Genomic DNA, 14,090 nt, shown 5'->3' on the forward strand with positions numbered 1-14,090 from the left:
TTTTGAGAACATGCAGAATCTGCCATTGGGATTGTTGGTTTTCTTGGCAGGGAGGGGATGGTAAGAGAAAATAAAGGGATGGAGCGCAGAGCTTATTACTTATTTATAAATTAATTAATACCAAATTTATTCATATATTAGAAATAATTCAATAGATATTTAGTGATAGTATGTTTTGGGCACTACAACAATACAGTTTTACAAAATTACTAGTAAAACTGGGAGAAATTATAAATTCCTGTTTCTCCAAAATATGCTTACTTCTTCATTTATATTTCTATATCATCAATTGTTCATATTTCCATATACATAAAAATGTTTTTCATCAAATGTAAATTTTTGAAATATTAAACATCCAATAGAAATGATGATTGTGAAGATAACAGACCAACACAGAGAACATTTTGGACAAAAATTAAAAGCAGAAAGCAAAATTGTGTTTGTGCTACAAATTTGCTTTTATAGAAAACATAAATATCTCTAAACAAATATAAAATAATTTAAAATGCCTTATGATTGATGCTTGAGAAATGTTGTTAGCTCTTTGAAGAAGAATCTAATATACTAATTAACATTTAAAACCGTTAGATCAGAAAAAATAAATAAGGAACCTCCATACTGTTCTCCATAGTAGCTGTATCAATTTACATTCCCACCAACAGTGCAAGAGGGTTCCCTTTTCTCCACACCCTCTCCAGTGTTTATTGTTTGTAGATTTTTTGATGATGGCCATTCTGACTGGTGTGAGATGATATCTCATTGTAGTTTTGATTTGCATTTCTCTAATGATTAGTGATGTTGAGCGTTCTTTCATGTGTTTGTTGGCAATCTGTATATCTTCTTTGGAGAAATGTCTATTTAGGTCTTCTGCCCATTTTTGGATTGGGTTGTTTGTTTTTTTGATATTGAGCTGCATGAGTTGCTTGTATGTTTTGGAGATTAATGGAACGAAACGGAGTTATTTGTAGTGAGGTGGATGGACCCAGAGACTGTCATACAGAGTGAAGTAAGTCAGAAAGAGAAAAACAAATACTGTGTGCTAACACATATATATGGAATCTAAAAAGAAAAAAGAAAAAAGAAAATGGTCAGAAGAATCTAGGGGCAAGATGGGAATAAAGATGCAGACCTACTAGAGAATGGACTTGATGGGGTGGGGAAGGGTAAGCTGGGACAAAGTGAGAGGGTGGAATGGACATATATACACTACCAAACGTAAAATAGATAGCTAGTGGGAAGAAGCCGCATAGCACAGGGAGATCAGCTCGGTGCTTTGTGACCACCTGGAGGGGTGGGATAGGTAGGGTGGGAGGGAGGGAGATGCCAGAGGAAGGAGATATAGGAACATATGTATATGTATAACTGATTCACTTTGTTATAAAGCAGAAACTGACACACCATTGTAAAGCAATTATACTCTAATAAAGATGTTAAAAAAAAAAGAAAAAATAAATAAAATTTATACCTCAAAAACTCAAAAGTTCAATTAAACAATATTTTGTTGATATGACTGATATAGGAAAGAAGACCCTTTATCAGTTGACAAAGCACAAACTTTAGAGCCAGATAAACCTTGATCTAAATGCCAACATTGTTATTTTATAGTATCTGTGTGGCCTTGAGCAAGTCAGTGATCTTTGAACTGCAGTTTCCTCCTTTGCAAAACACACTAATTCCAATCTTGTATTGTCATTGTGAGGATTAGAGAGTGTGCGTGTGTGTGTGTGTGTGTGCTGCTCAGTAAATAATAACTTTTAATTGCATTGCTGATTTTTGGATGCACTGTGAATATCATTATGAATTTTATATTATTATTATTATTATTAATAATTTCATTACTATTAAGGATAGTGAGGTTGAAAGCATATTCATGTCTCCATTCATTCCTATACTTTTTCATTTAGTTCTCACACTACACCTGTAGATGATGGCATATCCAACTTATTGATGAAAAGCTGAACTGCTCATCTAGTTGTATATGGGAATATGGGATTAAAGCTCAGATGTGTCCAATTTTAAACCTCATGCTCCTAACCACTAGGCAACTCTGCCTTTTGATATATTATCTTCCAAGATAAAAAAATCTAAGGGCATTTCTTGGAAATAAGTAAAGTCAGAAAAAGTATCTTGCTAAGAATAATTACATCAGAATATTACCAATGATAAGATACACAAACTCTACATCTTGCCATATCTTTCAAAATACTTAGTTTACATATAGAAAAAAGATTTTCCCCATGATATGAAAATACCAAAAATATAACAAGCAAGTTATAGAAAGCAAAAGGCACATCAGGTAAGTAGGAAAACATTCAAATTGTTAATGCTGTGCTCTTGGGCATCTGTTCTCAGATAGCAAACAAATTGCCTGAAGTCACTACACACTGTTACAACATAAACCTACACACTGGGGCCTCATTGTGTCACAATGGACAAGGTTAATGATTCATCCCTAATCCTAAAGGCTCCTTCTAGGATTGATTGACTTTCTCTGCAGCCTGCCTGCCTGTCCTCTTGTAGATCCTGTGAAGAGGATTTCTCTGCATCGCTTTGCCTCTTTTTCCACTATCTATCTATCTCAAACACTATCTAATCTTTACCTACCCAAATCAGTAGGAATCAGTTCAGTAGAAATTAGGCAGTTAAACTGATTCGACTTGGAAAAAAAGCTGACTCGGTTAGAAGGAATGAGCCCATTTTGTCTTTTTCAATCTGGCATTTCATTTCTCAGGCCACAATACTATTAACATTAATAGGAGTCAATTAAATAGATATAAACTGATAATCTATTATGTAGCAGACCACAGAAATAGTATGAAAATGGGTGAGACAAAGTCTCTGTCCTCAAAATACCACCTGTTGAGGGGAGGAGATAAGTTAACTTCGCATTAGGGTAGATAAGTTAATTTCGCATTAGGGTAGGTATCAAAAACTGCTACGAGGGTGCAAAGAAAAGCCTACAAAACATCAAGAGGCTAAGAAAAGATTCAAAAGAAGAGGAAGTTCAGGAGACATTCTTTTAAATGGATAGGATTTCAACACACCTCTAGGGGAAAGGGCATTTTTCGTGGAGGAAGACAGCATGAACAAAACAGTGGTGGTTGAGAGGGAAGCAAAGGGGACTGGGCAATAAATTGGTGAGAGCGTAGGCTGCATGCTGAAAAGTGAGAAGTAGACGATAAGGTAAGAAAATGGTTTGGGACTAAATCATAATGGACCTTGAATGTCAAGGTGAGAAAAGTTTGTCATGAGCAGGTGAAAATGTCTGAGGATGACAGAGAAATGATTGAATCTGAACTTCAGAAGGTCAGTTTGGAAGAATGGTATTGAACAGACTAAAAAGACAGAGTCAAGGCCAGTTTTTGAAAGTGAGAATGGAGAGAGAGATTCAAGAGAATTCATAATAAAGTAGGATCTATTCTTTTGGCAAGTGACTGAGCCAAAAGACTGAGCTAGCCAATAGAATAGGTGCAAGTTACATGTGGGTATTAAGCATCTGAAATGTGACTAGTCTGAATTGTGATGTGCTGTAGGTATAAAATACACACGGGATCTCAAAACACTTGGTAGGAAAGAAAGAATGTAAAATATCTCATTAATAATTTTAATTTTTACTATATGGTTAAACGATCATGGTTTGGATATGTTGGATTAAATAAAACATAGTAAAATCAGTTTCATCTGTTCCATCTTACTTTTTTAACGTGGCTAATAGAAATTTTTGATTTAAATATGTGGTCACATTATATTTTTTTGGACAATGCTGAACTGGATGTTAGAGCCGAAGGAGACACTGGACAAACTAGAAAATAAGTGGCAGAAGAGGGAAGAGGACTTGGCAGTGTTGCAACAGAGAAGCGGTAGGGGAAGTTTTATGCATTTATTTATTTTAAGAAGACATTATCAGCAGGTTCAAATGCTAGACAGGTGCCTAGGAAAATCAGTAACAGTAAAAACGAGCCATTGAGTTTTTGCCCAGGTAAAGAAATGGACAGGACAGAGGCATGTGATCAGTGGTAAGGCAGGTGAGCAGATAGCCACTCTCAAGAAATAGCAGAGAGAAGAAAAATAACAGAGCAATAACAAAGAGTATAGCAGGTTTGAGACGATTTCATTTTATCAACACAGAAGAGATCTGGATATGTTTGTAGACAGAAGGAAAGGAACAACTAAAAACATGGCGGACAGAAGAAATAATGGATGAACATGAACCTGTAACTGGGGGTTCTACAGAGGTTGCCACAAGAGATAAGTAAAGCTAAAGTTATCAAGAGAGAGAATACATGACTGCTTATTTTATATTTATATTTCCATTGAGTCATATGGGCATGTCATTTGTCTTGAAGGGAAAAGAGGGGAATATAAAGAAATTATTATCTGGGAAAGAAAACCAGAGGAAGAACCTGGACCATGTTCAACCCCTGGCTTTGGCCTTGCTCTTTGGAAGTGTTGTGGACTCCATTTGGTCACTTATGTAGCCATATGTATTTCCCTTTCATGACACTGGTACCTTCAGTCGTGGCTTTAAGATTATAAAAATGATTCACTTAGATTATTTCATCAGAAAAAATAATATATTATGATTTTTCTATGTAAATTTTGCTTTTTAAACATTATTCTAAAATCCACTTATTTTTCTTTTTAGGTCTTAGAGTTAGTAAAAGTCTGCTTTATCAAGAAGAGAATACCTAGTTCTATTCACTGATAAAGACAATACTTGTTTCACATTGCATTAGTCCTCATATACAATGCATCATATGTACAGATCTGAAATGTGCTCATCCATGCGTCTTACTTTGAATGGCCTCTTGTTCCAAGCCGCCGAGTCGTCAACAGGGGAAATTTTTGACGAATTGTCTAAAAAGAAAGTCAATTACTTTAGTTTTTAGAAAATGCGTGGTTCTGTTGCAAGCCTCTCATATTCAATTAATTCTAGAAAGCAAAGGTTGAACTTTGAGTAAATATTTAGTCTGGAAAAAATAATATCATACACATATTGATACATAATGACACATCAGCAAAGGGAGGGAGGTGCTTTTTTGATGACATTGTTCTACTGCCCTTTTCTCAATGTCCAAAGCAGATCATACCAATATCTGCTCTTGCTTGATGTTACTGCCAAAGCAATTATTACATCATGTATGTGCTTTGTGGGAAGATTTGGGTTTCTTTATAGTAATTCTTTGCAGAGATTTACCCACAATTAAGTATCTATCTCCAACCCTGAAAGGACATGGAAATTTTCTTTGCCTTACCAGATCTTCACAGCCGTGTTTGAAACTTTTTCTTTTCTACGTTCCTTTCTCTAAATTGGCTAAAAGTTAGCATTTGATTAAAGAACAAAAATCTCTTCTACATAAAACAGGGTTTTTAACCTGAATCTTAGGAGATCCATACATGATCTTCTAAAGGCTCCATGGCAAACTCTGTGTATTAATATGTGTTAATTTCTTGGGGACTGGTTCTGTAGTTTTTATCAGATTCTCAAGGTGTTTCATGGCTCCCCAAACAGTTAAGAATGACTGCCATAAGGGGGACTAATAAAATATTAAAGCTAAAATGGATATTAGAAGTTGTCTTATGCAGCCTCCTCATTTTACAGAATGAGTGAACTGAGTTTTGAGGAAGTTTAGTGCTTTTCAGGTCTCGCAGCAAATTAGAGTCCAGGCTAGCACCTAAATCACTGGATTACCATGCCCTTATCACACTGTCTCCTGTAAACGATAGGTTTTCAAAATAAATTAGTAAATTATTTTAGTTAAAAAAAACCGGGAAGCCAGACCATAGTAATCATTATTTTCTAGACAACGAGTCCCTCTACAGGTTAGAATTTGGATTTCAGTTTATAAGAGATGCAATATTTGAGATCTAAGCTTCTTACAATTTTTCTGGGATATCCTTGGTTCTTAGATAATAGAGCAAGACAAGAATCTCAAAGAACAAGGCTTTCCCAAGAGATTGATATTGTTTCCTGATTCTTAAAATGAGATCAGCATATGTAAGTACAGTAATGTCAGCTATATAGATTCCCATCCTAACCACACAGGTTGGGTAAAAAGGAATGTTTTTAAATGAGAGAAATTTAACCAATCCCATCATGACATCTTGGAGTTTGGAGTGTAAATATACTTAGAGCAAATGGAGAATTAGGAGAACTATTTATGAAATAGAATAAACACAGTCACCAATTACATTAACAAGATATTGTCACCTCCACTTAATTCTGCTTCTCAATACAGGCCATACCATACTCTTTAATGTATCCATCTTTGAAAGGAAATATTATTGCTCAAATAGAGCTTCCTTTAAGGTCACGTTAAATCTTCTAATAGCCAGGGTTCTAATATTCAAAGCATATAGTAATTCAAGGTAAAACAAATAGTAGGTAAAATCTAGGTTAAACATATAATAGTTCCAAATACAGCCAAGAGATTTCATTTACAAAACAGATTTCTTAATATTCTATAAGAAAATTTGAACAGATAAGTTTGTTTCCATACTGTCTGCCTGACATGACTTCAGTTGTAAGGTAGTATAGCCAATATGTGTTATTTACCTTTCCAAAGGTGGCCGCGCAGGCTGGCTCCAGTTTCTCTTTCCTGCAGAAATCTAAATAGTGTGCATAAAGGATGCACCGTGGTAAGCAAACTCCTTCACATACAATGTAATTCTCTTCAAGCCTAAGAAAAAGGGCAAAGAATTAGGTCAAACCTTTTCTTTATTTCTTCTTTCCTTTCCCCTCTCACGTTGATTTAATGCTCCTTTTGAATACAGACTCTATACAAATGAGTTCTTGAGCAGACATGAGTAGACTTCTTTTATTCTGGATAATATTAAAAATATGATCACAAGGATTAAAGTTAGAAGAGCAAGAACCCCAATGAACACTTGCTAGTGCGGTTAAAATACCATGGCTAAGACAAAACCACTCCTGCCTGGTCCACATCCCAAAGAATAGGTCTTACTTCTGTGTAAGTTTTCCCTGTTCATCACGCTTTGCTCTGTGATAATCAAATATGAATAGTGAAATTGAAGGTGATGGTTTTTAAAAATAACATTCTCAACACTAAAGGGCTGCCAGGCTTCAGGTTGGCAAATGTCTATAATCTCTTACTTTCATTCACAAACTAGTTCCAAACACTGAATAGTTAGGGAAGCATGGTGATACATTTATTTGCAAAATACATAAGAGTAAATTAACTTCACTTAAGTTCGAAATGGTACTGATCTATTTCTATCTCTACACTTTTTACTGTAATCAGTACTTACAATTACCTAAAAGATCCTGTACACTCGAAACATACTGTTATTCTCTACAGATGGCCCCAAACATGACATATAAATTCAGCTCCATATTATAAACATAATTATATAAACTTTGAAAATTTAGAAGTAATTCCATTTAATTTGGATGCCTGCAATTGCAATTACACACAATTTATATAAATGTAATAACATATTTAAGTGTTATAAATATCTGAACAGCAATCAGGAAATCAGAACTTGTAGATTCTACTCTCAATTTTTCTAACCTTTCAGTAGATGATATTGGCTAAAGTTTACTTATACTCTTTTTATGTATAGTAAAATCATAATTACTACTATACAAGAGCAATGCAATATAGAATATGCATTCAGATTAAAATTGAGTGAAACTTTTCTAAACTCTTTAGATTTCTGATTTAACACGTTCCCAAGGTGCATGAGATAAAAGCTACAGTACGTGTTTCCTAAGCAGGTAAAGCATCAGACATCCATTTTTCTATGACAAAGGAAAAAAAAGAATCAAAACCCAATAAAATTTGCATACATAAAACCAAACACCTAGTTGACAGTGAAAATTGAAGTTAGGCAGATTTTTCACTTTAATTTTCAATTCTACTGTTTAACATCCCTGCTATAATCTATAACCTTAAGGAAAAAATTATCAGAAGGTAAATAACTCACTTAGGCTATTTTTTTAAAATTATGTAACACTTTTTAAAGAGAGAGTATGGAGAATTCAAACAAAATGACAACATTTTATAGTTTCAAAAAATATGAAAACTACTGAGAAATATTCAACTATTTAAAACTATATTTTAATGACACGCATATAATGCCCACTTTTTCACCTGGCTATTTTGATGGTGTAGGCATTATTTTTGTCTTCAAAATACTGAAAAATCCTAGACATAAGTATAATGTTAATTTGGGGTATGACGTTTTTTCTTTAATTGTAATGCATTTATATTTATAAAATAAAAACCCAAGTTTGTTTCCATTCATTCAAGTTGAACTGAATAATGCAAGTGATCATTCAAAAGACCTTCATAACATATCTGAAGTCAAAATCTTTTAGCTCCAATTATCCTAAAGAAAATAGTTGTGTCCTAAATATTTCAGATAATTAGCTCAACTATTTACTGCTCTAGTATATTCTTAACCAGTAAATGTGATATCAACTTCAATAGTTAAACCGTAATTTTAGAAAGATATTTAGTTTATATTTCAAATATTTGAAAGAGTTAAGGATATAATTACAAAAATTTACTACATGCAAATTGTAATTCAGTGTTTAAATAAAATAAGATGTACTAGTTTTTTTAAGATACTGTTTTTTCTATTGTATTTTTCTAAGATTTAGATCACACTTTACATATAAACAGATTATGTAACTTATCAGCAAATAGACATTTTTACCTATTTGCGTCTTATTTGGAATTTGGGAGGAAATTTATAGCTCTATTTCTTCACACTACATAGGGAAGATTAATGTTATGTTTTTACTTTAAATTTCTCTTCCTTTTAGAATATTATAAAATGTTCTGTATATGTAGAGAGCCTACTGATAAACTCTTGGTTTTAAAAGATTTTCCACAAAATCCAATTAGTGATATTTCACTGTAATAAATCATACGTGAAAGGTAGTTGAACATTTATTTAAGTTAATAGCGTCATCTTAACTGATTTTTCTATGTCTTCTAGTTCAAACACATTTCATCTTATGGCCAATACACAATTTTGAATTTGCCCTCTACGGATAAAGGCACCGTTAAGATCCTTCCTCCTTTTAAGTTGTTTTTAAGAATCATGTTTTATAAACATAAAAATAACAAATATATAAGGACTGAATTGATTGCATGTTAAGCAAATAAGTAAGACAAAATTCATTATTGCTTACATTCGAAGAAATTATAGTTTTAGTCAATAATGAACAGAGTGATGGTTTTTATTTGTATTGCAGATCATTTTTCACCAGTACCAGAGTATGCCTCTATACCAAATATTCAGTGAAAACAATTTTTGGATGAATTTCTAATCGGTCTTTTAAACTTCTCCAAGAAAATCTGAGGGAGAAGCAAATTGAGAAAAGCAAAGAATCTGAATATACTGACTTTAAAAATTCAACAGGTGCTTAAGGGTATCCTTGGGCGAGTCTTACCACTGCAGGGTGAGCTGAGTCTGCTTCTTTTTATCCTTCATAATCTGCGTGATGGTTTTCTTCTGAGAGAGGTGTGGATCGGTTGCTTTGGTTTTGCTGTCTTGATTGTCTGCAACCTCTTCTTCAGAGGAAAAGTTACCATTGCTTAAATGCATTTCTGATTGCAAGTTGAAAAGATGATAAATAAAATCAGAATATAAAATCAATTAATTAGCCTCTAAATGTATCTTGGCGTCAAACAGGGTGGCCTATGGGGCGTTCAGGGGAGAGCTATGCAAAATCCTTTCGACTTAATTTCTATTTAACAATCATTTTCCTAGGGGAAATATATGCGCGTTTGCGGTATGTTTCTTTTTATTATCGGATGCCCTGTAAAAAATACATCCGCGTCCCAATCACGTCCCGGGAGGGGGCAGAGCACTCACCGGCTTTAACTCCCACCGGCAGCTCCGGGTCGACCCCTTTCTCCCCGCTGCCCAGCGCAACCCCAGGCTGCGCTTCAGCCGCCAGGTACACCCTTTCTTCGGGGAAAACGAGCAAACCCTTGCTCAGGAGCTGCACACAACACTCCTCCTGGACTTCGGGGGAAACCTGGGGAGAAGCCTGCACCTGCAGGAAGGCGTCTTCCAGCTCCGGGACCTTGGCCATCCTCCTGGCCACGGAGACTCGGGCACCCGCCGCTCGACCGGCTCCCAGCGGAGCCCCGAGGCCGGGGCGGGGCGGGGCGGGGCGGGGCTGGGGACCCGGGGCCGCTGGGGCGGGGACGGAGGCTGCGGCTCGGGATCCCCCGGGCGTCGCGGAGAAGGAAGGCCGCGCACAGGTACAGCTCGGACCGCCCTGGGAACTGGGTGGGCCGAGGCGGGACTGCCTCTCTCCACCTGTCTGCCATCCTGGCAGATGCTCAGCTTGGAACTCACTTCCTCACCTGCGCTCGTCGAGCCTGAGCGATGGAGTCCCATTCCCCACATCTCCTTTCCCCTCTTTCCTCCTTTTCTCTCATCTTGCCCTGGAACCGAGCACTCTTTCCACACCCAAAGCTCCCAGAAAGAACCAAGAAAGCGCCACTGTCATCTTCGGGGGGAAAGCGACTGTCCCCATCCCTACTCTAAGGAGAAAACAAGGATGCTTCCGCGGACAGCCTTGACTCTGCAGCCTTGACTTGGCCCAGGCCAGGAGAGGAGGACCCCAGAGCACCGCTCAGTCTTTGCACAACATGTCCTCGGTTGATTTATTCCTGGAGTAATCCTAGGGAGTGGTGAGGGCCCTTCTCAGTGACTTGGGACAGACGCCATCGCATCCCACGAGTGTCCAGAGGGCCCTGCTCCCGGGCGCAGAATGCCGGGCCTCTCTGCCCTCCAGGATCTGGCCCTGAGCTTGGAGGAAAAGATGCATTCACTCCCTACATGTTTTGTAATTTAAACGCGTCCCTGACGATTCCTCACCTCTTATACCTAGTAGTAGTGCAATGGACGTTTGTTGAAATGAAAAATGAAAGAAATCGCCATATTTCATTTCCAATCCAAAATGGCAAGAAAGTCATGTGGTGGAAAATATCTTGTTCTCTCTTTAAGAAGGAAAAGTCAATAGACTTGGGGTCTCTGTTGCCTGACTGCCACATAATCAGTCCTTCATTCCTTTCATCTTCTGTTCTTTTGACACATAATGCCCTGTGCTTGCTATCTACATGCTTAGTGCTCTCCAGAAAGAGCAAGAATCCTGCTTTGGTTCACATCGCCTCACCACAACCTGCAACCTGTCACCCTCATTTGGAGCATTAGAAAGATAAATCACCCCTGAAGTTTAATTTAATATTAAACTATATTACATCAAAATATAACATAGGAAAAACAAAATGGGACCCAAGGTGATAGATGGCTGAAGGGTGGATTTGGGGGAGGAGTAATACAATCTAAGAGCATTAACTTGCCTAGGTGGCCAAGATTATGAGTGTATTTGACCCTTACCCATCTTTTTTAGCACTACTTATGGGAAAGGCACCACCTCTCTGTGAAAGGTTTTCTCCTTAGCTGTACCTCCAGAAGCTGGGTCCAGGCTGGGGCCATCCACCCATCCAGGCACCCAAAGTTCTGAGGCTATACCACCACCTTTCCCCACAACCTTGCAAATCAATCTCCTCTACCCAGTCCCCCCACCCCCAAAGCCTCAGAGTTTTCTCAGTCCATGGGGCTTAGCTCTACAATACTAAACTTTAGAATCTTCCTTCTTTACAGAGACACCCTCAGACTCATTTTGTAAAGGAAGTCGTAGTGGTTAACTGTACACAACAGGACTCTGACCACTTATATCACATAATCAGAAGAAAAACATTCAGGAAAATTACTGGGATAAAAAAAAATTTTTTAATAGCGCTTGATATCCAGGTTGATTGTGTGTGTGTGTGTGTGTGTAAGTCATACAGACACTAAGTGAATATCTGGCACTTATCCAGAATTGATCAGTGAAAACACAAACCATTTAAGGCTCTAAATGAACTTTTTGCCTTAATTTTAAGTAAACTCTCTGCCTAACAAAATAACATGTAAGTTCTTTGTACTACTGGTCAGAAATAGAAATCTGAAAGACTTACAATAAGTAAAGAAATTGAACTAGTAATAAAAAAACTTCCAACATATAAAAGCCTAGGACAAGATGGCTGCAATGCTGAGTTATACCAAATGTTTAAAAGAGTTAATGCCAATCCCTCCCAAACTTATGTGATGCAGTAAAAGTGGTGTTGTGAGCAGGGGAAAAAAACCTTCTATCATCCTAAATTGCCATCTGTGACAATTATAATTTGACCTCATGAGAACAATGTTTTAGAGACATAATAGTGATAAGCAAGTCATAAAAACCTAGACAGGAAAATAGGCAAATATAGAGAATGATCTTTTAAAATAGTGATTCTAAACATTTTGTTTTTTATATTCCCATTAAGAAATTTGTGTAAGCCATAGATCCTCTCCCCAGAAGAAAAAAAGCACACACATACACTCACATACACACATACAAAATTCTGCATGCAATTTGACAGATCCCCCAAAAAGAATATCTAAAAAAGTTTATTCTGTTTGAAGAAAATAACACAACGATATACAAAAAAGGAGATTCTTGGAAGTTCCCAAATGACAGTATCTTCCTGACTGGAGGCACCACATTAAAGGGGAAAGGAATTTGGAGTCCAATACATTAACATTCATTCTCTTTGTGACTCTGCGCACTTAACCCTTCTGTTTCTTTCTCTCTAAATTGGAAAAAATAGTACGTTATCTGTAGCAGACTCATGGGTGCTTGCCCAGATCCTCTTGGATCCCCCTCACATTTTCAAACCACCCTTTCTCCAGCTTCAACTTCCTTTTGTTTCCAGTAACCAGCTCCACCACGAACACCACCTGAAAGCACCTGAGACTCTTCTTTGGAGGAGCTGCCCTTGGCTCCTGGACCACCATTGCCCATAGGCAGAGCGAGCAAGCACCTCAGTGTTTATACATCCCCTAGGTAGCCCTTAGCCAATGACTGATGATTAAGGAGAATAAAAGTCCAGCTCATTAACCTCATGGTAGATACATCTGAGTTGCAGTTTACAATCCAGAACTCCTCTGTGGGATCAGGCTGAAGCATTCTCTGCTGGATAATTCCTGGAATCCTATCCTTGTTTGGCTACTTCCCCTTCTCTGTCCTGCTATCCCTACTCCTTTACCTGTTTCTCCTAGAAACACTTTCTTAAAAATCACATTTGTAGATGACTGCTTGACTCATGTTCTGCTGACATAAGACACCACATTATAGTGCTGATGTAAGAATTAAATAAAACATTATAAAAAAAACCCTAATACAGTGCCTGGAACAGTAAGCATTCAATAAAAGGTACCTAATATTTTTATTCTGAAACTTTAGATCCCTTTCAGTGCTCATAGGCAAAAAAAAAAGAAAATTTTTTCTTTCATTGCAGAATGATTCTGAGAAACATCTTGCTCCTTGTCTAGACTCTTTCTGAGTGTAGTATGATCTGCAGTGACCATATATTATGAAACTTTCTTCTGTGAAAGTTCCTACCTCACCTAATTTTTTTTATGTTCACCAAGATTACATTTTAAATATAGAAACTACTTATTTTGCCTTCAGGTAAAAAATTTCATGTTGTTGCTACATTCAAATAAAAGTAAGATCAGTTGTGAACCTAACAACAGATCCCCCAAACACATGAAGCAAATACTGATTTTGCAAAGATGCTAAAACCATTCAATGAAAAAAGAATAGCCTTTTCAACAAATGCTGCTGAAACAACTGGGTATCCACATGCAAAAGAAATCCTTTCCACATGAATCTGAAACTCTTCTTCACACTATGTACAAAAATTAACTCAAAATGGATGAGACCTAAATATAAGAGCTAAAATTGTACAACTCTTTTATTTTATTTATTTTATTTTTAAAATATTTATTTATTTATTTATTTTGGCTGTGCCAGATCTTAGTTGTGGCACGCGGGATCTTTTAGTTGTGGCATGCCAACTCTTAGTTGCGGTATGCATGTGGGATCTACTTCCCCGACCAGGGATCGAACCCGGGCCCACTGCATTGGGAGTGAGGAGTCGTACTCACTTGACTACCAGGGAAGTCCCTAAAACTGTACAACTCTTAAAAGGAAACCTAAGTGTAAACCTTCA

At 36.9% G+C, this 14,090-nt stretch overlaps 1 protein-coding gene across 1 annotated transcript in view; it reads right to left on the bottom strand.

Annotated features, from left to right (window-relative positions):
• The window catches only part of RFX6 (regulatory factor X6), a 54,384-nt gene extending 44,312 nt beyond the window's left edge, over window positions 1-10,072 (bottom strand). The window contains exons 1-4 of the mRNA XM_007190749.2: window positions 9,850-10,072; window positions 9,425-9,581; window positions 6,557-6,680; window positions 4,796-4,857 (exon numbers count right to left, since the gene is read on the bottom strand). Of these exons, the coding sequence (XP_007190811.1) occupies window positions 4,796-4,857; window positions 6,557-6,680; window positions 9,425-9,581; window positions 9,850-10,072 (566 nt within the window). The remainder of the gene's footprint in view (window positions 1-4,795; window positions 4,858-6,556; window positions 6,681-9,424; window positions 9,582-9,849) is intronic.
• Between the last annotated feature and the right edge of the window lie 4,018 nt (window positions 10,073-14,090).

Source organism: Balaenoptera acutorostrata, chromosome 14 (genome assembly GCF_949987535.1).
Source record: "Balaenoptera acutorostrata chromosome 14, mBalAcu1.1, whole genome shotgun sequence".
NCBI lineage: Eukaryota > Metazoa > Chordata > Mammalia > Artiodactyla > Balaenopteridae > Balaenoptera > Balaenoptera acutorostrata.